General features: G+C 46.6%; 1 protein-coding gene across 9 annotated transcripts in view; it reads left to right on the top strand.

Moving 5' to 3' along the window:
- AOPEP (aminopeptidase O (putative)) overlaps nucleotides 1–23,506 on the top strand; it is a 361,112-nt gene extending 337,606 nt beyond the window's left edge. For 4 of the 9 annotated variants that reach the window (XM_076008542.1, XM_076008543.1, XM_076008544.1 and 1 more), the window contains 2 exons: nucleotides 17,254–17,420; nucleotides 19,105–19,241. In XM_076008542.1, the coding sequence (XP_075864657.1) occupies nucleotides 17,254–17,420; nucleotides 19,105–19,168 (231 nt within the window). In that variant the 3' untranslated portion in view covers nucleotides 19,169–19,241. Of the gene's footprint in view, nucleotides 1–14,150; nucleotides 14,196–17,253; nucleotides 17,422–19,104; nucleotides 19,339–22,915 lie in introns of those variants that run through there. The other 5 variants (XM_012748177.3, XM_012748186.3, XR_012922069.1 and 2 more) reach the window with 4 other exon arrangements.
- The last annotated feature ends 740 nt before the right edge of the window (nucleotides 23,507–24,246 follow it).

Consider the following 24,246-nt stretch of genomic DNA (forward strand, 5'->3'; position numbering starts at 1 on the left):
ACACTTGGGCCAGCTGAATACCTGGTACTGGCTGAGGCGCGTTGACATAGCAGTGAGCTGGATTCAAGTCCCAAGGCACCAGCCGGCTGGTGACCACGGACAAGTTGCCCACCTTCTGCAGGCCCCGTTTTCCGTATCCACAAAGCAGTGCCTCAACTAGACTGGCAGCTTTTGGACTTCTTTTTGTTACAACCAACTGGAAAAACTTCGTGAAACTGCCTTTACTCTGATATTTTCTATTTTGTCCTATTTCATTTTCTTTTAAAAATGTGCATTGTGACATATGAATTGATTTTATGACCTCTAATGGGTCACAAACTGCAGTTTAAGAATGTTGGACCTAGATAGTTTGCAAGGCTTTCATCAGGTCTTCTGCTTCCTCCTTGGGGACTTTGACCAAGGTTCCTGAACCTCAATTTCCTCAGGATTAGAATGGAGCCATAAACACCTTCTTCATGAGATTGTTAACAACGCAGGATAGGAAAACATCTGTGAGAGTACTGAGAAAATGTGAGCACCCATAGTTTTAACGTAGTTTCTGTTCACATAAGATTCCCTTCCGCTCATTTGCTCTGAAATGGTGACATCTTGTTGCTTAGCTGAAACAGCTTTTATACTATCTCTTTACCTCTAGCCACTTTGCTTTAATCTGTGAGGACCGGCAGAGAGAAAGAGAAAAGAAATGTGCCCAGTTGCTAGATATGTATTCTGTTCATGGTCCTTTATAAGCTACGCAACTATTGGGAGCCCCTGTGTATTTGGTCATGGAATTCTTGATCTGGGGCTTGGTGGTTGGGGGTGGGGGTATTTTGTCCAGGGTGAGGGGAGTCTGCTGCAAATCAGGGTTTCTCAACCTTAGCACTACTGACATTTTGGACTGCACAATTCTTTGCTGTGGAAGGCTGTTCTGTGCTTTGTGGGATGTTTAGCATCCCTGGCCTCCACCCATGAATCGCCAGTAGCAACCCCTGCTGTCTCCCATTGTGGCACTCAGAGTGTCTCTAGACACAGCCAAATGTGTCCCTTGGAAGGCAGAATCACTGGGTGAAGAACCACTGCTCCAAGACAGCAGCTGATCCACAAAAGGCAATTTTTTAAATCTCATTTAATGAAGTGCCTGCTGATTGGCTACAGCACAGAGTGGAATAGCTAGAAAGACAGTTAAACAACATTGAGAGGCCACCCTGAGCCAGCTGTACTCTCCCAAGACTCTAAAGAATGTAACCTTGGGAGGTTGCAGTCTTTCATCTGGAAGAAAAGAAGGAATTCAAACTAAAGCAGTAGGAGCAAGTACATCTAAGGAAACAGTTTAGTAAGTAAGAACAAACCTGTTTTGCCACTCATCCTGTCTGCATTCTGGACTGAAAAGGACACTTTCAAGGTTGATTGCAAATGGAAAAACATTTAACCTTGCAGCACTGGCTGTGGCTAGAGAGCCCTTGCAAGCCATGTCCATGGCTCTGGGTCTCCTCCCATGCCTGGGATAGGCTTTACATAAGCAGGGAGATGTGTACGTTAATACATTGTTAATGGGAGAACTCACTGTTTGCTTGGAAAGAAAGCAGCACAGCATTTATTTGCAGTCCAAAGGTGGAAGGTGTGACTCCAGCAGTGCAGTGGTCTGACAGCTCATTTCTGAATTTTATTTGGCCAAATGCATAGTTCCTATATGAATTGAACATTTAATAATTAACAGGCCTAGAGGGGCATATCAAAGGCACAGAGAAGAAAGGTTTAGCAGGGTGTTTTGCCTCTGGATTACAAAACTTGATCTGTCCTCATGATTCTGCTCATTCCTTTAAATGGTGAAACTCTTTCCATTCAAGACCACTTTCGCCTTCTGCATCAGGGCTCTTTTGGACGTGAAGGAGGGTCTGTTCCCTGCCATTTAACTCCCTGTTCCCTTTTTCTTCCCTGGTTGCTTTTTTGTAGTATTCTGGCTACAAATAAATAAGACATTTCTATTTTGTTTTCTCACAGAGTAATTCAGAGAAAAGGCTAGATGTAATCTCTTTGGGCTCTGTTGCCATTTCAGGATGTGCGACAGTTTATTAAAATGCAGTGTGCTGAACTTGGCTCCTCTTGTCCCCTTGATCAGAATCTAAGTAGCATAGAAAGGCAGAAACCCTGGCTTTGCTGATGTCAGGTCCTGTAATCATGGTGGTGTGTGAGGGCAGCCCCCAGCTATGCCTCCCCAGCCGTGGTGCTGGGGTGTGGCAGCCGCAGTGTAGGCGCCAAGGCCTCTGCACAGCAGACATCAAAGCCTCTGAGTAGGGACAGTGCTAGAGCGCTGGCTCTGTCTCAGTGATGTCCAGAGGCGCACGGTGGGCACCCTCTTCCCTCCTCCCTTTCTCCTGCTGGCTGCCCTGGGTACAGGCAAACCCGGGGCCTCATCACCAGGCCAGCTGGCTCCCAGGCCACCGCCCAGCCTTGTCAGGATGCACCATCATGGAACGAAGCCCCACGAGGCAGGTTTTCAGATTGAATACCAAAAAAAGGAGACCATTGTGGAGGGCCGGAATAGTGTGTGGCAATTAGTGGAGTGATTTTCCAGGGTAAAACACGAGGGGCCGGATCTCAAGGGGAGCTTCCCAGCAGGGCAAGTTGACACTTGCCTCTTCCACCTGGCAGTTCCGAGATACTCAGCATTAGGCTCTTTGTTACAATGTCTTTGTAGGTCCAAGGGGTCTGGCATGCTGGCCCCTTGATGTGGTCAAGCTCAGGTTGCAGATTAAGAGGCCAAATGCTGATGAATCTGAATTTCAGAATGTGGCTTGTAAATAGTGTGACTTAATATCAGGTTTTTAAAAGTCCAAGACAGTGCTTGTAAGGATTATAGTTGTCCCTTTAACACATCGTGGTAATTCCTTTTCTAGAGTTTTAAAAGCTAGGTGGGTATAGATAGAAAAAAAAGGATTGTGATAATTGTCTTTAGTTGCTTTAGACTTATCTTTCTTTTAAAACCATGTGCCTTTTGTACTACAGAAAGAATAGAGTTCTTAGGGAACTCTTTGGTTATATTTTTGTGTTTTCTTCTTTGTTGTATTTGGTTTATAAAACATTGAATCAGTGTTTTAGAACTTTCCTTCAAAGTCAGGAAGGTACCTCTTGGCATTTCTTTCTTAGGGTTTTCTTTCTGTTACTCAGTTTAGTGCTTCTGGAACTTTTTTGTGGAAAGCCTACAAAACAGTCTCCCTGCTATACTGTGATAAAGGGATTTTTAAAAAGCTGATCTAAAATGACAAAGAACTTTCACTTTTCAGATTAATAATCCCTCTGTTGTTCCTGAGGCTAGGCACTGTTTTATTTTTTGTGAACTGTTATAGCATGTTGTGGCTGGTCAGATGTTTGTTAAATGAGTGCAAGTAAAGAAAAAGAGCGAGCCATAGACAGCATAATCTGGCTAATATTTTTAAAGGCGCCTTTTAAATAAATCAGTTTAGAATTTATCTGCTAAAAGAGAGAGCAGTTAGTAGGTGGTCTTTTAGCTACATGTTCAGCCAGACTTTATTAGAAAAGTCCGGTGGCTCATTGTTCATGCCCTCTTCTGCTTCCACTGTACTTAGCTGCTGGTCCAATTTCACAGACATCTGAAGAGTTGAGAGCATTGTCTACTCTTGCTGTATTGATCTTCTCCCAGTCTGTATAGAGTATCGCAGAAAGATCTCGAAATTTATATATTTTCTGGAGTCTAAATAGCATTGCCCTGACGCTCTCCTTCTAGTATAGTGAAGAAACCAACTATATCTCATATTCATTTTGTCTCGAGTTCTCTCAACTAAAATCATTGCTTGGGGGTTTATTGGTCTTCTGAGTTCTTTATAACTCAGTCAGGAGTTTACATATTTTTGTATTAGATTTCTGTTCTGAAATCTACACCAGAAAACCACAATTGTCTTTGAACATTGCCATTTTCTCTCACAATTGTAAACTGAACCATATTTAAATGTATACCTTAGATGCCCTAAAAGAGAGGGCTTACTTTGCCAAAATTCTCAATACCTTTCCAGGTGGCTGTTTTCTCTCTGGTGCCTTTCCTGTAAACCTTCTTTGCTCTAGTCCTGTGGCCCAGCAGGACGTGAGAGTTGGGTTTGTGTGGCCTTTATGCTGTGGGAACCTCATAGCACGGATAGGATATGGGCTCTATCTCTCGAATATAGGCAGCTCCCACGGGGTCAGCTTGCTGGAGCACGTTCCCAGGCTTCCTGGGAGTGCAAGTGGTGGTATTTTATATGGATGGCAGGGTACGAAATTTTAAAATATAAACACAGAAGGGATGAGCTAAGCTTCATGGGGTGCCACTAAAAATGATTTTTTTAGGCTGTTCAGTCTGCATGTTGCTTTGCTGCAACCTCGAACCACATGGAACTGTGTTCCGTAGACCAACTGGTCTTGCCCATCTGTGGTTGGAAGCAGATGCCCAGGCTGAGCACAGGAAGTTCCCAGGCACTGGGGAAACTAGCCAGCCAGAAACCAGCAGCCCAAGCTGAGCCTCTCCTCATGGCCTTGGCTTCCAGGATGCCAGGTAGCTTTTCTCAAGAGTGGACTGTGTAGAATATTACCCTTTGCCAAAACAGCCTTCTTCAGCTTGGCTTTTGGCATGGGGGTTGGGGAGGGGGCTTGTTTTTAATAACTTTTTTGAGCTATTATTCACAAACCATATAGTTCACTATTTAAAGTGTACAGTGGTTTTTAGTATATTCAGAGTTATGCAGCCATCACTGCAGTTAATTGTAGATGCATTTTTGTCACCCCCAAAAGAAACCCAGTACCCTTTAGAGCTGTCATCCCTAGCTCCCCCATCCTAACCAACCACTAATTCTTCTGTCTCTCTATATTCGCCTATTCTGGACTTTCACAGGAATGGAATCATATAAATTGTGTGGTCTTTGTGGCTTGCTTTCATGTAGCATACTGTTTTGGGGGATTATGCTTGTTTGCAGCACATATCAATGCATTGCTTTTTATTGCCAAATCGTTTCAGTCGTATGGATGGACCACATTTCTTTATCCATTTATAAGTTGATGGACATTTAGATCGTTTCCTCTTTTTAACTATTATGAATAATGCTGCAATGAATATTTGTGTACAGGTTTTTGTGTGGACATAGGTTTTCACTTTTCTTGGGTATACACCTAGGAGTAGAATTGCTGATTCATAATGCAACTACATTTAACCTTTTGAAGATCTGCCAGACTGTTTTCCACAGTGGCTGCCTCATTTTACATTCTATCCAGCAGTGAATGAGGGTTCCAATTTTTCTCTGTCCCCACCAATACTTGTTACTGTCTTTTTTTATTTTGGCTATCCTTTTGGATGTGTAATGGGATCTCATTGTGGTTTCCACTTGCCCTTCCCTGTTGACTAAGGATGTTGAGTATCTTTCCATGTACTTATTGACCATATGTACATATTCTTTGGAGAAATATGTATCATACCTTTTGCTCATTTTTAAATTGGTTTGTCTTTGTATTGTTGAGTTATAGTTCTTTATGTAATCTAGATACAAGTCCCTTATCAAATATGATTTGGAAAAATATTCTGTCATGCTGTGGGTTGTCTTTTCACTTTCTTAATGGCACCCTCTGAAGCCCTAGACGTTTTCCTTTGAAGTCCTGTTTCTTTTTTTCTTTTGTTGCTTGTGCTTTTGGTGTCAAATCTAAGAAACCATTGCTTAATCCAAGCTTATGAAATTTTATGCCTATGTTTCTCCTAAGAGTTCTGTAGTTTTAGGTCTTACATTTAAGTCTTTGGGGGTTTATGTTTGAAAGTCCGTTTTTCTAGCTCTTGAAAAAAAAGGTATTGGAAGAAATAGCAAGTAACAAAGGGGAAGAAAGGGTTGGATTTCTTCATGGAACACACAGTATGGCTAGAAACGGGCTGGGTTCAGGATGGCCCTGTCAACCAGTGGCTGGTTTCTTTTCCTCCTTTGGGTCTCAGTTTGTATGGCTTCTCCTAAGGGAGGTTTCTCTGACTGCATCCCCACCCCTCCCCCATTCCCTCCTTGAACCTGCTGTGTCCTTTCGTGGCATCTGTCACCAACATGAGTCTATACTTGCTGGTTTACTGGATTTTTCTTAAACTTTCTATTAAACTGTAAGCTCTAGGAAGGCAAGGGCTTGTCTGTTTTGATCATTATTTTATCCTTAATACCCAGTACTTATTTGTTGGAGAATGACTTTTCCTGGATCTGGGTCTGACACACACTCCTGATATGGGAGTAACTAAGCCCAGAGCAAAACTCCTTCAAGAGAGAGCAAGCCTTTTTTGCAGACTTGATGAGGCCAGCCAGGGTCACATCTACCTCTGAGGAAAGCGAGAGCAAGGGATGGGTGTCCCTTCCGAGCTTATCAGAGGAGGTAACTGTGGTCACTGTTGTAGCCAACAGTAGAAGTCCTCTTTTTCAGCAAAGGCCGTGTGTCACATGTTAACAAAATGAAGAAAGAAGCTGGAGTGTATTGTTCCTAATTTCAGAATTACAAATTGGGATGTCTGGCCATTCTGTGAGCAATCTTGGTACAGAAGGAAGGCAAACTATGCCATTTTTCAAAGTGGCAAAGCCTACATGGGCTACCAAGTTTTACTTTTTGGAGCCAGTTGTCTTTAATAGCATCAGTATCATTAAATAAAAGTCTATCTATAGGAAAATGAAGAAAGAAAGAATTTACCTGAGGTCACACATGTGAGTGAGGCTATCTCTTTTGTCATACTTGGCGTTTGTGTTTAATGTTTGTGACCAGTACCAACTCTGTGCGGGACGGCCCAGGAGCAATTGAGATGAGTCTTGTTTTGCACGTTGCCACTGCTCCAGTCCTAACCAATGAAGGTATAGACCAGAGCATGAGGGACCAACTCCAGCAAGAGCAGTGAGTCTCCGATGCTTCATTTGTTCTCTCTACCACAGGCCTAGGGATTTGCTGACCTGGCTTTGCAACAGCAAATAAAGTAACTTTTAATTCCCTTTCGTTTAAAAAATAATATTCAGATTGAAGTCCTGTGAGAGTAAGGAGCAGTAAAGGTGAGAGAGAAAAGGAGAAGTGACAGAATCAAACGCAAATGCTGGCAATGCAGTCCTGAGACTGAGCAGGTAGCCAGACCCCAGCAGCACAGATGCCCCCTCAGGCAGCCCTGGGCTGGAATGCTGCCTGCCTGTAGCTGCTCCGCAGAGTCGCCCCTCCCTGGCAGGAAGCCCACTTTAAAGCCAAGTTAATCTGATTTAAGGACGCAAATTGAAAAAGCAGGTTTGTTCAGCAGTGTAGACTTATTAACTTACAAAAGCCATGAGTCTTGGTCTTTCTGTTTACAGATATAAAATGAAACTCTAAATGAGGTTTAATGGGCTTCCCAGATCATATTCTTTAGACAGATTTTTTTTTTCTCCTTGAACAGTAAATTTAAAAATCAAAAGGACTGAAAAGAAAGGGGAGTGCTTCCTGTCATAAATAGGACAGGTGGCGTTCTTCAAAGCATTTTATAGCCTCCAACTGCCCATTGTAATTTCAAAATAGCCAAAAAGCGTTCTATGTTTTAAACAGTGGTATGCTCACTCAGAAGCATTTATCAAGCATGTATACTATGTATTGGGCATTGGGACACGGCCCAGAGATTGCCCAAAGGCCAAGGCCCCTGTTTTCCCCAAGCATGCATGTTAGTGTAAATAAATACATCACGTCAGTGAAGAAGGAGACACAATGATTTATTTCAGAGAGCAATGTGGGCTGCAAAAGCCCTGCTCTGAGAGTGGCTGATGGAGGCACAGTGGGGGTTGATGAACTCTGGGCCAAGGAGGTGGGCTGGGGGTGTGGACACATCACATCACATCACTCAGGTAAACATGGGTGTGTGGGGTGAGGCAGGGCTGCAGCAATGCCATGTAACATCACAGCAGACGTTTATGTCCCCTCTGTCTGCCCGCCTGACACAGCCTCCTTGTTAAAAAGCTAAAGGCTACTGGGACACACTCGAGACTTTCCGGTGTCATCCGAAGACTGAAAGACTAACGGAGCTGTAGCATATTGACGGAAGGGAAAATACCCTGTAGTCGTTTTCGAATGACAGTATGGGGCCTACGCTTCACTAGTAAATGCAACAGTGGCAAGTGGAAGAAAGGAAAAACACAAAGTAATATGAAGGCTGAGTCTCCCTTATCCGAAATACTTGAGACAAGAAATATTTCAAATTTCAGATTTTTTCAGATACCGGAATGTACTTAACTGATTGAGCATCCCACATCCAAAAATCCAAAATCTAAAATGCTCCAGTGAGCCTTTGAGTGTCATGTTAGCACTCCAAAAGTTTTGGATTTGGGAGCATTTTGGATTTCAGAATTTTGGACGTGGGATGTTCAGCATGTACATGTATTGATTGTGGCTGTTGTAAAGATCAAGAGTGAATTTGGTTTTCTGCATCAGAATGGAAAAAAGAAAAAAAAATAATAAAAAGAGTGAATTTGGTATGAATGGTTTGAAATTCATGTACTTTGGGTTCTCTATTAGTGTAAAGTTATTAAAGTTATCCGTTTATAATTTTTAAATGTTTAAAAATAAGCAAGCTAGGTGCGGTGGCTCATGCCTGTAATCCTAGCACCATGGGAGGCTGAGGTGGGAGGATCATTTGAGGCCAGGGGTTTGAGACCATCCTGAGCAACATAGCAAGACCTTGTCTCTACAAAAAAAAAAAAAGAAAAGAAAAAAGTGTGGGTGTGTGTATATGTATGTGTGTGTGTGTGTGTGTGTGTGTGTGTGTGTGTGTGTGTGTGTGTGTGTGTGTGTATAAATATAAAAATTAGCGGGGCATGGTGGTGCATTCCAGAAGTCTCAGCTACTTGCTACTTGGAGGATCTCTTGAGCCCAGCCTGGGTGTGACAGAGTAAACTCCCATCTCAAAAAAAAGTGGGGTGGGGGAACAGCTACCAAAAGAAGCCATGTGGGCTTTTTAAAGCATAGCAGTGAGTATGCACCAAACAAATCCGAGAGCATGCTCTGGGATTGCAGCAGAAGAAGCCGCAAGGCCATTTTCCTGTCTTTGAACTTGACTATCTAAGGTACTTTATTGGTGGCACACTGGCTACCAGAGCCAGGTTGGGGGTATTGGCTACGTTGTGAGAACTGGTCTGTTCTGTCTTAGGCCTGCAGCAGTGTCTGGTCAGCCTCTTGTGATTCTGTTTCTGTTTCAGGCATGATGACTCTAGTTTAAGAAAGACACTGTCTTTCAAACTCTACCACCAGGGAACCAGGGCCCCACAAAGGAGTTTACTGTTTAATTTAAAGGTGTTTCCTACCTGACATGAAGATTTAAATTACTTGCAGAACCTACTCATAGTCTTCTTTTTACTCTGTCTTTATATACTAAGATTCCAGCTAACATTTTTATTAAAAACGAAAAGAATTATGCTTAAGAAAAGTTTGAAAACTGCTCTGGAAAATTAGCTTAGAAGATAAGCAGGCTATGGGGGAATATTCCCGTATAAGAATTTTTATTCTTTGTGGGGGGTGGTGGTGAGCACCTGGTCCCAGCTACTGGGAAGGTTGAGGCGGGAGGGCTGCTTGAGCCCAGGAGTTTAAGGATACAGTGAGCTGAGGTTAGACCACTGTACCCCAGCCTGGGCGACGAAGCAAGACTCTGTCTCAAAAAAAAAAAAAACACTAAATATTCTTTGAAATAGCTTCATGGAAACACTGAAATTGAAATTTTAAAAAGGTGAGTAATAGCAGTGAAAGAGCATTGAGAATTATAAAGTGTCAACCAACTAAGATGCTCATGCCTGGGATCTGAGGTTGTGGTGAGCTGTGGCCCATCCTGTGTGGGTTCAGAGAGGCAGCATCTCATCTGTTAGGAAAGAACACGCCGGGCATGCCAGTTGGGGGTGCAGTCCTTTTCCAGAAGACTGCATTTTCTCAGTGCGGGCGTCGCCCACGCACACCTGCTGCATCTGCGTATAAGAAGCTCCACTGTGCTGGGCCCTGCGGCCAGAGAGATGTAGTGTCCCCTTTTAATAAGTCTTGGTTTTGGGATTAAAGCCAGACCAGGTTTCCTTGTACAGAAGGAATTTGACCCGCAGAAGGGAGGAATAGGACTTGCGGAGTCGGGTCCAGCTTCAGAAGCACCCTAGATTTCCTGGTGGGACTATGCAGAAGCTGGCCTAGGCCACTGGCATCTGGTTGGTAGGTGTTGGGGGGTAAACACATACCACACACTGCCACCTGTGCCACGCTCTGGGAGCCGGTGGCGTGAGCTTCCATTCCGGAGCGGAGCCAGCAGGCCACAGCCTGGGCCCGTGCAGCCCACGCCTGTTTCTGTAAATAATGTTTTATCTACAGACGTCCACACCCATTCAATTAAGAGTTGTTTAGGGCTGCTTTGGCCATACAGTTGCAAATGAGCTGAAATGCCAGGATGCTCAACATCTGGCTCTTGATGTTTGCCAGTCCCTGTTCTAGGGTTCATTAGGCCAACTGGATGTGGACACATTAAAATATCTCTGATTGGAAAGAGATTAGAATGGGGAATGTGGTTATCCTTTGGCTTTTCTTTCCTATTTCCAGGAGACAGCAATTAATGAGGGGGAGCTCCCTCCCCATATCCTAATTAAGGTCATGGTCATACAATAGAAGCACCCTTTTTGGGTCATGGATCCTGTGTCTTCAATCTGAGACATGGCTTGGGACTTTTCAAGCACCACTGGAAATAGGAAGGGGCTTCACACTGTACTGTATTTCTGAGCCTTCAGTAGCTCAGCTCAGTGGAGCCTTTTGGTTGGTGATGCTGGGGCAAGGCTGAGGGACTTGTCTATGAATGGTTTGGAAAATTCACAAATCATTCATAAGACATTCCCATCCCATCCTGGGATGGCCTGACTGGTACCCACTCTCCCAAGGCCCCTCTCCTCCTGGGGCTCCCCTGCCACCTCTGTCCTGCTGCTGGGGTCTCAGACCCAGCCAGGGCTCTTCTTCGGCTGTGTGCTTTCCCCCACCCTCCCACTGGGATCAGCCCCACCCTGGCTGTGGCCCTCCCTCCACGTCCACCCTGCCTTGTGGTATAGTTACCAGCCATCCTCTCAGCTAGAGCAACCATCTGATAGGCACCTTGCTCTGCCACTCTATCAGTTAACACGTTTTCTTGGAGGTTGTACTCCAAAGTTTTTATAGAATCAATAAATAATATAACTTCTGAAGTAGAAAAGATAGCCAGAAACATACTGCTACTTCCAAGACAACAAGCAGTTGACATCACTATCCTAACACTTTCTGTGGGCGACTGTTTTCAGCCTTCCCAGCAGCCCGGAGGGGTCAAAGCTCTTCTAACCCCCATCCTAGGGAGACAGAGCAGGAGCCATCATGGTTAGAGCAGCTGCCCCAACTGATGCAGCTCTAGCCTGGATTATCGGGCTCTGGAAGGCCAGCTCATAGGCTTTCACTCTGTGGGGCAGTCAAGACACAGTGGGTCATGAGATCAATTTAGTAGGGCATCAACCAGCGTTAAAAAAAAAACGAGTAAAGAGATCAGAGGGAAGGTATCATATATAGGGAGGGCAGGGACTCCTATGTTTCAGTGTGTGTATACATGTTGTACATATGCAGAGTTACATTTGTACACATGAACACATACATTTGTCTGTGCTGGCCATCGCTCTGTCCCACACCATTTCCCTGATGCCTGTCACATAGTTGGCTGCCATGAATGTGTTTGGAATAAATGAGCCACCAGCCTCATAGCCAGATGCCTTTTGGATCCAGACTGCAAGTCTGCTCAGGTCTCCCAGAAGGCTCAGGCCTGTTACCACAGACATACCCCAGCCACCATCCTGGAGCCGTCATCTGGATTACTCAAGGATTTTAATTCTGTATCATCAGACACAGATCTGATGTGAATCGGCTTGTGCATACCTACCCTTCATTCTTCCCACCCCAAATGCTCAGCCCCTTGCATCGGCCCAGCCCTGAAGAACCAGCTGCACGTGAGCACCTGAGGAGTGTCAGTGTCTGTGCTCTCACCACGCCGTGCGCAGGGAGGCTTCACAGTGGGAATCCATTTCCAGTGGTGTAAGACCCACCTGTGCACACGGGCAGCACTCACATTTTTCTGTTTAGTATCCTTTGAGTGGAAAACTTTGAAAAGCAGATCTTCAAAGTCATTTTTACTGGACTGCAGTATTCAGGGTTGCATACCAGTATGCCGTGCAAGAGTCAACTTCATTGCAATAGCACGGGAAGAATCCACAGATGCTGATCTTCTTTCTTCTTCATCACTTGTCATTGTTCCTATACCAGGCACTGTGCCCAGTATTCCTTGTGGATCAGTCACCCTCCCTACGCTGGTGGCAGTCAGAGCAGGTGAGGAACCAGCCAAGCCCTGGTTCCACCTCCCGACTGCCTGCCTGTCTGCTGCCCAGTGTCTGCACTGGCAGCTCCTGGTGCTGAGTGCACCAGACACTGGCATGAAATGGCTGGAGTGAGTACAGGCACTCGAGGTGCCCAGGACTCTGTGCTCACCACCATGGGCAGCTCTGTGTCTTCCCACTTCTCAGAGCTCTTCCTGGTTCTCTTCTGCCTTCTTGCTCTTTCTCTACTTGCCCACCCTGCTTCCTTTCCACACTGACTTGGACCTTTCTCTCCCTTGACCCTTCCTCTCGGTATTTTGGACCAAAATATGCACTGACTGACCCTAGGCTTTCAGGTGATTCCTAGTATGAATTTGGAGGGACTTGATGAATTTTAATCACAGTTTAAGAAGTCATTGAATTTTTCAACTCTATTTAAACAGTTGAAGTTCAATAAAATGTATTTACAGTGTACAATTTGATCACTTTTGGCAAATGTATATGCCCATGAAATATTAAAAGTAAATGAAGAGACTTGAGAAGCCACAGGAAGAAAACATTGATAAACTCACTACATGTAATTCAGAAATACAAGCAAACCCACCATGAACAAAGTAAAAAAGACAGATTGACAAACTGGAGTGAATATTTGCAATTTCATCAAAGACAAGCTGATCTCCCTAAAATTCAAAAGCATCTAACAAATTAACTCGAAAAAACCAATTATCCAGTAGGAAAACATGGGAAAGAGTACAAACAGTATTCGGGAAGGATTTTATACACATGGAAAAACCACTTAGAACATCTAAGCTGTCCTGACACGACTCCTTCCCCCAGGCTTCCTGTGGGGGCTTTCCCCAGCTCCCCTGCTGGCCGCAGCCCCTCCTAGGACTCTGTGCTCTCTGCTCCAGAAATCCCCCCCCCCCCCCCCCCCCCCCGCCCTTTCAGGCCAGTGGGTGGTGGCAGCTTCCACTGTTCCTGGCTGCTGCCCTTAACCCTGCCCCCACCTTTGTAAATAGTCCTATCCCTTAAGCTCTCTCTCAACATTAAAAAACAAAATACCTCCATGAACACCATTTTTCACTCACCAAAAGCTTAATAACCCAATGGTGGTGCAAGGAAGTGGGAACTTAGATTGTTGGCAGGAGCATAAACTGCTACAACCTCAGGGAAGGCAATTTAGCAATATCTGTCAAAATGGAGATGTGCACAGTGATCCAGAAACTCCACATCTAGGAATTAAGCAGACAAATACCCTCAGAGTGTGACATGACACATGCACCTGGTTTTTCATTGCATCATAGGTTCTTTCAGGCTTTACTATTACAAACCCGATGTCCATCTGTAAGGGTCTGGTTAAGTCATGGAACAATAGAGTATCCTACAACTGTTAATACAAGGAGTGGGAAATCTTCTATACTCATGGGAATGGCAAGTCAAGCTACTCTATTTTATATATATATGTGTGTGTGTGTATATATATATATTTTTTAAATTATACATAATTCATATATACATTAATTGGGGTAAAGATTAATGCAAGTCACACTGTTACTTTTCTTAAACAGGAGGAAAAGGATAAATACAGAGAGTGTGTGTGAAGCACACTGGTACAGTGGCTGCCTCCATGGCAGGAACTGAGGACAGAGTCTGGGACAGACTGGGAAGAACTTCTTACAGTATTTTCTATATTAATTTAGGAAAAGTATTCTAGTTTGAAGAGGTGAGAAATAGAAGCTGACTTTTGTTTTGAGATATGATTTATTGATCAGTCTCCATTTGGTTGGGTCTAAAATAATAGTTACATTTGTCTCCCATCCCTGCTCCCAGCTGGGCTTCGTGTAATCTCCCGGGGAGCCCTTAACATCATTTCGGGTAGGTGCCACTTTTCCTATCACCCAGTTTAAAATTTGGATCTCCTGCCTGGGTCTGGGCTTGTGGGGGTGGCATGTGGCCGGGGGAGGAGAGTCTGATCTTGACTTCTTCTCTCCCCTTCTTCCAGGCCTTGGAGAAAGGGCAGGGGAGGGAAGGAGACAGTGTCGAAGTGGGTCCCTCCAGCCCTCACTGCTGCCCCTCAGGTGGGACGGCTTTCTGTGGGGTGGTGCCCTCTGGGGCAGGCGGCCAGAGCTGGCTCTCCCCAGGAGCCCATCATCTGTTCCTCTGGCCGAGGGGAATAGGAAGGGCCCTGCCAGCATCCGGTTTCCTAAGTTTGAGAAGGCGCAGTGCTCACTTGAGCGAGCGTGGCGCCAGCCTGCAGCACTCCCTCGGCTCCCAGTGGGGGGGTGGGTTCAGAGAAAGGGCTGAGGGGCAGGAGGACAACTGCCAGGACCCAGCAAGGCCAGTCTCCCCGCCATGCGCTGTGGGGGGAGGCTCGGGCCAGAAGAGACACTGGGTGCCTGCAGGGTGCCAGGTGCTGTCTTGGGTACGTGCAGTGTCCCTGTTGTTTATTTTTAAACAAGTAAAGTAAGTTTTTTTAAAAAAAGGCAAGTTGACCACCACCCCGATTAATGGATTAAAAATGAGCACAAATGTATAGAAGGGACAGCTTTCCCTTTGCAGACTGGCTCCAGCTGCCCAGCACGCAGACTTCATTTTCCTGCTGTCCTCAGTGGAGGAGGCGCTTCCTACAGGAGGGGCGGCCTGTGTCACGGGCCGTGAGGCCCCTCAGTGACCTGGAGATGGGACATTCCACCAGTGCCCACTTTGGAAACACTGACGTCCCCCACCCCATGTGGTGGTAAGTGGCGTGCGAATTGTAGGTCCTTGAGAGTTGGGGGATTAAAAATAAGGATTTTCTTTGTTTCTCAGAGAAATACAAAGAGAAGTAAAAATGCTGCACATGTACAAGAATTATCTGGTGGGCTCAGTCTCCTGCATCTTCTTTGTGATGTCTTTTAAACATCCTGTCACTGAAATATTGAAATGTATTGAGCTCTTTATAATGAAAAGGCTTGTTTGTTTCTGCTTTAAATGGGGTAGGAGTAGGGGGTGGGTTTAGGGGGTTGGTCTGTCCTTCCTGGATGCCATGTTAGCCTTCAGGGATTACAAGACTGGATCTCCTGCTAATCTTGACAATAAAGTACTTCTAACAGAAAGAGGGGTGGAAATGCTGGCTGCAGATTGGTGGAGAAAGAGCCCCTTTCACTCAGCTGTCTCCTGGACCTTCCTCCCTTGTGGCTGGGCTGCCTGCCTCCTGCTGGCCTGGGGGGCCTTGTCCTACCAGGAAATATGCCGTGATTTATATTTTGTTATTTCTGTATGTGTACATAAGATGAAGGAAAGCACAAAAAGAAAAAGAAAATGAGAGGCTAAGCCCTCCATTCTCAAAATCAAATCTACAAATATAATGCACATCCACCACCACCACCCCCGCCACCATATTTTAGAAAGGGAAATAGCAGTCATTGCCAAAGGTATGGTGCGGTCAGATGTCCAAGTATCGGTAGTGAGAGCTTAGTGACAAGGTTCTCCTGTCTGTGCCCTGCCCTAAGAGCTGGTGCCAGCATAGTTCCCGTTTTACCTTTAGGAGAAGTGAGGCTCCTTCCCCAAGTCCCAGAGCAGGCAGAGCAGCCATCTGGGTCCCAACTGTCCCTCCCACCAGAGCACAGTGACTACCTCAGGCCCTTCTCCCATGGAGCTGGCATCCTGTGTTAAAAGTTCAGAGGACCTGGCTGCCTGGAGCCCAGGGCGGCTCCCGCAGAACTCCGGAGCTGACACCTAGGTCTCAGGGGGCACTGTAGCCTGGGTTGGCACCGTACCCTGGCGGAGGATTCTTTCCGAAAGATATTTCTTTTCTTCATTTTTTTTAAGTTTGCTGAATGCTTGTTTATTGTGCAAACAGGGCTGAGACACAATTTGTAGGTTGAGAGAGCTCTGTGAGGCTGTTTCTTTACAACTATCTCCATTCATTCTTAGCTGTTTCCATGTAAATATATTTAGAGTAAAGGAGAGATTGGCCAGGTCAGTGGATAATGTGATTTATAGGAGCCCTAGCCAAAATGTTGAAATTGCTTACATTTTTATCATTGTCACAAATGGATTACTATAACTTGTCTCCCTCTTTTGAAGGCAGTAAAAGCAAGGCGTGATACAAGGAGGCTTTTTAAAAATGTGCATAATCACTTCTGTATATGGCTAATGCTGATGCAGTAATGGAGTATAAAGTGGCAGACTGCTGGCCGGGCGTGACTGAGAGCTTTGATTCTTTAGAAAAGGCAGGGGCTGGACTCTGGGAGAGACGCCCTGCCCCTGGCTGCAGGGGACGCCCTTGCACGGGCGGTGCTGCCTCCATCCCCGGGGCGGCAGTGCTGGTGTCAGACTCTTAACACAGTCTCCGCAGACGGGCTGCAGGGGAGGGGTGTCCTGGCTACTTCCTGCAGATAAACCTTTAGTGAAGTGCATCTTTTAAGAGAATGGCATTCACTGTTAGCTTGTCTGTTTTCAGTATGTTGTGTAAACCTAGACGCACATGGCCACACAACAGACACCCCCCCTCCCCAGACATCAAGGGTGTCCTGCGCTTGCTCCTTCCCCAAACTCTCAAACAGGGCTCTGCCTTGCCTCTTCTAGGGCTCAGAAAGCAGCATCTTCCCCCTTACTGTGTTACAGTCGGCAGCACTGGAGCGAATCTGCTGTTACAGGAAATTAGGTGGCCGTGGCTTCAAAGGGAACCTTCCTTGACAGCACACTGTGGGGATGCGCCTTGAATTTCCTAGTTATGTTTTGCATTTCGTATCTGTTATCTTGGAAAATCGAGTTTGAAACAGGGAACAGCTAACTGAAACATACACTTTTCCCCACCTAAAATTGACAGTCAGCTCTCATAATTAGAAATGTTGTTCCTTTCTTTAAAAAAGAAATTAAACTAAAATGAAATTTAAAACTAAAAGTGCCAACAGTACTAATGCACTCAGAGTAACTTTTTATAATGCAGAAGTCTCCTTATCATGAAACTTGTAAGGCTGGGGAACCTGCCAACTGGATCTGCTTACTGGATTTTCTCTCGTGCCCAAGGTCCGCCACCGGTGGTGTGAGCTCATCGTTAAGCACAAGTACACAGCAGCGTACAGAAGCGTGGAGAGATTCCTTCAGGAGGACCAGGTAAGTAGTTTAATTCTTTAGCAGATGGGGATTCTTTACATGTTGCACCCTGCCTGTCGGGGACCACACAGGAACCCAAGTTCTTGACGTCTTTTTCATAACAAATAATTAAATATTTTCCAGAGATTTTTTAAGTACTAGGTAGGATCTTACACTCTGAGCTGATTTTCCCCCTATTCTCGGTGTCCCTTTGAAGCAGTGAGTTATGCTCCCTACCGGCCCCCTTGGCTTTCCTTGGCTGTGGCCCCGCTGTCACCAGATGAAGGTGCTCAGGCTTTGCCATGTCTCGGGACCCTCCCGGGCCACAGTTGCGGCTTAGTGACGCCGAGGTGTACAGTCACGTCCCCAGTAGCCCTCAGAGCACATGTGCAGCTTAGATGGGGAGAGCCCCAGCTAGCCAGGGCCGTCTGGTCTGTGGCTGCGCCTGCAGTGCTGGGCCCAGCCTTCCTGTGAGGACCTCGCTCACTATTTGCCAAGGAAAGTGACCACCTTCCTAGCAGCCCACAGGAAGTAGATGTGTATGGCCGTATCTGGGGATGTCCTTGTTGGCTGTCTCTCACATCTCAGTGTGCATCGGGGTCACCACTCAGGGTGCCTCCTGTGACACATGCGGCCTCCGGCACCCCCTGCCTGCCTCCACCAGCACGTGCCTGGGAACGAGCCCTCTGCCCAGCACTGTAGGCTGACGGAATGGAGCTGCGTTTCAGTTGGGGTGGACGGTGGGGGTGGAGCAAACAGAAGGGCCTTTGATGGGGTCTCAGTGTGGGGGGCAGCCAGCCAGCAGCGCCTCAGGCCTTGTTATTTCCACAAAGAAAAGGACACGGCTTTGTACCAGAAGAAATGTCACATTTGCACAGTGGAGACAGAGGCATTTGGAAAAACATGGGAATATACGAAGGACAGAATTTAAGAGCAACTTTCGGTCTATTCTGAAGACCAAAATTCATGGCACTATATTTAGAGCCATGATCTTTGCCAGATAAGGATCATTGTGTCTCAGCTTTTCTGGGAAAGCACTTCGAACCCTTAACTACTGAGTTTTTATCTTGTGCTATCTTTGAGATCCTTCTTTTAATTTGCTCCAGCAGAATGTAATTCGTGGCATAACCAAGCTCAAACGAGAGCAGGCGGAACCCAGGGGTCCTTTGGTCTTCCAGAACATCATTGGCTGTTTTAAAAATGTGGGAAAAGCGCAGATGTGTGTCTTTGCAGCATTGTTCTCAAAACAGAAAGGCCAGTGTTGGCTACGGTTGTGGGGCTAGTTGAGGGCGAGGGGTCAGGTGGGGCTGCAGGGACAGGCGTCTTTGTTGGGGTGGTGCACGAGCCTCCCGCGTGGGCAGCTGCTGTGTGCTGTGATCTCCATTTCCCCGAGTAGGCGGTGGACTTGCTGCTCCTGGGGGACCCCTGGGACACACCTTTCTGGGAAACAGCGCCGTGTGCCTATCTGCACACAGGTTCTCCATAGCAGTCATAATGGAAACTCAGTCTCTGTCCAGAGCATCCTGACACCATTATCACTGTGGAAATGCTCAGTTGTCGCTCTTTCACCACTGAAATCACCAGAGTCCATTGACAGCATTGATAGCTAAGAATTCGTTGGGGTTTTGATGAGAACAAGGGAAAGACAGGGTTGAAAACGGCAGATTCCAGAAATACAGCTAATCAACTGTTGTATCTTTTCTAGGGTCTTTATAATTTCCAGACCAACAAGTTTGTGTGCTGGACCCGTACGTAATTCCTTTCTGTAACGTGCTCTGGCCTCTGTGCCCGCAGGCCATGGGCGTGTACCTCTACGGGGAGCTGATGGTGAGCGAGGACGCCAGGCAGCAGCAGCTTGCCCGCAGGTGCTTTGAGCTGGCCAAGGGACAGATGGACAGATCCTCAGCCAAGGTGGTGGCCGAAATGTTATTTTAAAGAGGTGATTCTCTCCCTTTCTTTTCTGTCATTTGGTTCTAACCAGATATGCCTCTCAGGAGCCACATAAACCAATAAGCCAAGCAGTGAGCCAAGACCTCCCGCAGCGTCACTGGTTTGCTCCCTTTCCGGGTGCCTGTGGTGGCATGAAGGCCCCAGGTCCTGGACTGTCCCGTGTGGGCACTGCAGTCCCTGGGAGACAGAGGCTGTCACCTGGAGGCAGAACAGCCCTCCTTGGCACCATTTTGGCCACTTTGAGTTTTATAATCTGTATAGGAACAAAAATTGCGGGAGAACATTGTGAGTAGGTTCAGAGAAGGGATGGGAAACCCAGTGAAAGTGCTAATCCATAGTCTTCAAGGTCAAAGCTGACCCAGGAGTAAGTGGCCCTGTCACTCCAAATCCCAGCTTCTGGTGCAGGCGTTCTCTCCTCCTAGCGTGGGCTTGAGGTTCCTCGGCTGCCTGCGCCTGGCCCGCAGGCTGGCAGGAGGTCTTCCCAGCCACAGGCGCCACTCGCTTGCTCCCGTGTCTTGAGGGCAGGTCTTATTTTTCGCCTTGCTGTGTTGGAGCAGAATGTCCCCCTGGCATGGAGTGAGAATCCTAGATTATTTACATTGCGTCCTCTGTTAATTGTGCCTCGAATTAACCTGTTGGATTTACTTCCTAGCAGTTAATTTTTTTTTTCTATTGCAGCATATTATGGGGGTACAAACGTTAAGGTTATATATATTGCCCATGCCCCCCTCCCCCTCGAGTCAGAACTTTCAATAGCAGTTAATTTTTATATGTGGGTTTCTCCACTATTATTGTAATTTAGCAGTGGTACATAAAGTTTTGCTAAGTAGAACTGTGGTATTCTAAGTGTATTGTTTTCCCTAACAGTCATTATCATTTCTGTGTCTTCTCAGTTTTTCTTCAAGGTTTTACATGATATAATAGGGTATGTGTAATTTTGTATCATTTTTGTAACTTAGCATCAAATCTCAAGCATTTTTCATGTTGTTACATAGCTTCTCTACAAATATAATTTTTAATGCATGTCAAATATTTTGTGTTGATATTCTTGTTAGCCCAATATTGGACATTCAGTTTGCTTCTAACATTTTGCTCTTATAAAAACCATTTCTGTCTAATATGTTTAAGTATTTTATTGATCTGAAAGAACTCTAATAGTGAAGAGAAAAAAAAAGTTTTTCTAAAGTATGGTCATGTTCTTCCAGAACAGTGGGGAGCCATGTTTGCCAGGAGAAGGAAACATGGGGACAGCTGTAGTGGTTGTGCATCCTGTAGGGACACAGCCGCATGCAGACGTTCCCCACACGCCCCTTCAGGTGGTTTCAGACAGTCCTTAAAGATGCGCCAATTTAAAAACCACAAACAGTCTCACGGTTACCTTGTTGGCCCGCCTCATGGTAATCGGTGTATAAATCATGTTTTACTTTAGATTTTCACTTTCATGGGGAGTGTGTGTGTTTGAGGAGTGTGAAGCTACAGTAAGGCAAACTTTCCCTTTGATTTTTCCTTTTCCAAATTTTGGAGAATCATAGCAGGTGACACAGCTCTTGTGACTCTTCATTGTGACTGTTTCGCCCTGAAGCAGGCGGAGGAGTCGTCCTGGTCACAAGACTGCCATTTCCTTGCCTTCCTCCGAGATCTTCTTCTTGTCCCTGCCCTCTAGGTGAAGCAAGGGTCACAGGCACCCCGGACTCCACTCCAGTGATGAACAGTGACCAGGCTTGCTCCTTAGTCACACAGGGAAACCCCTCCCAGCTTGAGAGAGGCCCTCACGACTTCCCAGACCATTTTGAATCCATGGGGGGGGGGGAGGTTGGTGGCAAGATCTTGTCCCCAGGGTTAAAGGCAGTAAACTAAGAACAAGGGTAGCCTCCTTCGATAATTCTGTCACATGGCCAGTCCATGCATTTTTCTTCTGTTCCAAAGCTGCACTGGCATTTTTATGGTCGTCTCCAAGTCCTTTTGATTTAAAAGATTATACTTCTAGGACACTGTCTAAATGAATGGCAGACAGAAATGCCATCCATTCGCTAGCGTAGCAGGCATGGAGGTGGTGTCTTCGCCCTGCGTCCTTCCGAGGAAGCCCAGTGCGTGCAGATGGGAGCGGCCGGCAGGGCACGGCGCTGCTCTCGGGTGCTCTGGCTGCTTGGGTTCCTGGCATGCTGATTTGTGACTTAAGATTAAAATCACATTGCCAGGGATTACCACGCAGCCACGACCTTGGCTGCTCCTCCAGAAACCATAGTCACTCTCTGCAGTTTGGAGAACAGATGCCTCTCATAGCTCTTCTTTGGAAACAAAAGAAACCAACAACCGCAGAAGATGCTCACCGGCTCTTTCTTTATGCCCAGCGATGACCTCTCTAACAAGGTGCAGAGCTTAGCTGATTGGTGAACAGTGATTGGTTTCCGCTTTGTTCACAGTGGCTAAGTTCTGCACCTGAAGAGAAGGTGAGATGGGGCAGTTAAGGTGGAGCCGCTGGGGCAGAGGCGTTGCTGCCGGGGCTGGCCGCCGCCGAGCGTCGGCTCGGGCAGAGCTGATTCTGGAGGACCTCGAGGACTCACTGTCTTCTGTCAAGAACGCAAGCGCTGTACCTGCGGTCCTTAAGTTTATTTACAGAGACATAAATCCACTAATCAGACATCTGTCTGGAAGGTCATATGTATTGAAAGTTGCAAAAAATTATTCTTAAGAACTAAAACCAGATAAGTTGGGTAAGAGCATGCCGTGGCTGATTGCTTGTGAGGAGGGTGCTGTGCTTTCCCAGGTGACTCTTGTCATTTCCCGAGCGCGGTGGGTGAACTGTCTCTTGTGTTTGCAGCCCAGGTCTCTGTGCTCTGCAGCCACCAGCGGCCGGTGCCGCGCAACGCCCCGGCGGAGGCACTGCTTCTCTGGCTGTCGATTGGACCCGCCCTCCGGTGCCTACTGAGCTGATATCAGTTCTCATTTTACACACTGGCTCAGTTCAGCAGGAACAGGAGTCGAGCCCTTGAGCAAAAAGCCTTCCTGTCCGTAAGTGCCCGAGGCCCGGGAGAGCTCGGCCTCCACCCACCGAAGACAGGCCCGAGCACCCACCACAGACTCGGCGGCAGCGTCCATCTGTATGTGCTCCCGCGGTGTGGGGGTTTGTAAAATCGTAAAACTTGCCAATATGAAAGGAACGAGCTCCCGCTCCTACAGGCAGGATGGGGTTAGCCGGAGTGTGGCGTTTGCCCCACACGTGTGGCGGCGGCAGGGCCCACTCTCATCGTGTAGATTTTAGACTTCTTGAAAGCAATTAGAGTGAAGGTGGGTCTGGAACAGGATCTCCTTCTAATATCTGTCTCGTAAGTGAAGCCTAAGTTACGGCCTGGTGGGTTTCATAACCATGTGTGAGCAAAGTGACCGTCACACAGTTCAACTGTAAACCCCAGTCCCAGGGTTGTGAGTGTGGCCCGGGTCTCATCCTTGTCCTCCGATGGAAGTCCTCTCTTTAAAGTGGAGAGCAAAGGCACACAGACGTCCTCGTTTACAAGAATTCCTCTGTTGTGACTGGGTCATAAATTTTATTGCTGTTTCCTTTGCAGGAAAGATCACAGCGAGATTCTCTTTCATACGTCTCCTCCTAGCTCAGTGGGACCAGGCTCACACCGACCCTGGACATCAAAGAGAGGATTATGTGGCTGCTAAAGTCATCAGCCGACGGCAGTGTTCACGTCTTGGTGCTTCTCTTGCCCAGAGGCTGGTCCCAGCTGGGCACATACAAAAGGCAAATCCTCGTAAACACCGTCTTTCCCGGCAGGGCTGCGCGGCGGCCTTTGTCCCCCACCCCAGAGGCGCCGCCTGACCACGGCGGATCTGAATTGCAGCTGTCCTGTGACTGTCAGGCAGTCCTTCCCCGCAAATGATTAAAGATATCTGAGAGACTCTGAGAACTCTGCTGAACACTTTGCATCGGCCCCCTCGGCCTGTGGCTGCATGTGGATATTTCTGTAATTCAGAAAGTCACACAGCTTTTGTATACTGGGACTGGTGACAGCATTCAATGTCCTCCTCTGGGTCATTTCTGAAAGATTCTGCCAGCTTGTCTTGATTGATATAACCAATATATAGATTTTTCCAAAATCTTAGTACCTTTTTGTAAGAAAATAAGATACAATAATAAAATATGGATTTGATTTTTTGTGTTCCTGTGTGTATGAGAAAGGTATTCTCCACGTCGTGGCGGCCCTTCCCACCTCGCTAGTTTCCGTGCAGCTCTGAAGGAAGGCAGTGCCGACGACAGGCTGGGTGTGGGGCACACTCTCTTTTCCTAAAATGTAGAAGCTCAGGCATGAGGGAGTCTATGACGCTGTCATTTTTCTTTCCCACAAATGTTTGGAGTTGAAAGACAGAAGCTCGAAACAGCTTCCTGGTGCTGTCACAGGGAAGGGTGGTTTAAGATGCCTAGAGACGGCCACAGTGCCGGCCGCAGCACGCTCCTGCACGGGCTGAGCTGCAAGAGAACAAACGTTACACCGACAGTTTCTCCTGCCTGGCCCCAGCGGCTGGCTACATTCTGGCCTGTTCTGGGAGAAATGAAGCTCTAACATAGATCATCTTCATAACTCTATTGTACCAGTGACTGTCATTCTAGAAGGTTTCCTAGGGATTTGCTGTGCTTTGCATATGATTGATTATATGTGCTTTATGTACCATATTGATAGAAGAATAAAAATTTGATAAATTGGGATAAATACACAAACGCTGCTTTCTGTGATGACTTAGAATAAACGATGCTTTCTTTCTCTGGCCCTCCTGTGTTCAGCTCTCTTTGAAGTGGAGCAGGCAAGGCCCTGGGAGCACAGGTCGTGCCACCCTGGGAGCTTCCCGCCGTGTGCAGAGGCACCTCCGACCTCCAGAGAGCTGCAGACAGCCA

The sequence above is a fragment of the Microcebus murinus genome, chromosome 12 (genome assembly GCF_040939455.1).
Source record: "Microcebus murinus isolate Inina chromosome 12, M.murinus_Inina_mat1.0, whole genome shotgun sequence".
Taxonomy (NCBI): Eukaryota; Metazoa; Chordata; class Mammalia; order Primates; family Cheirogaleidae; genus Microcebus; species Microcebus murinus.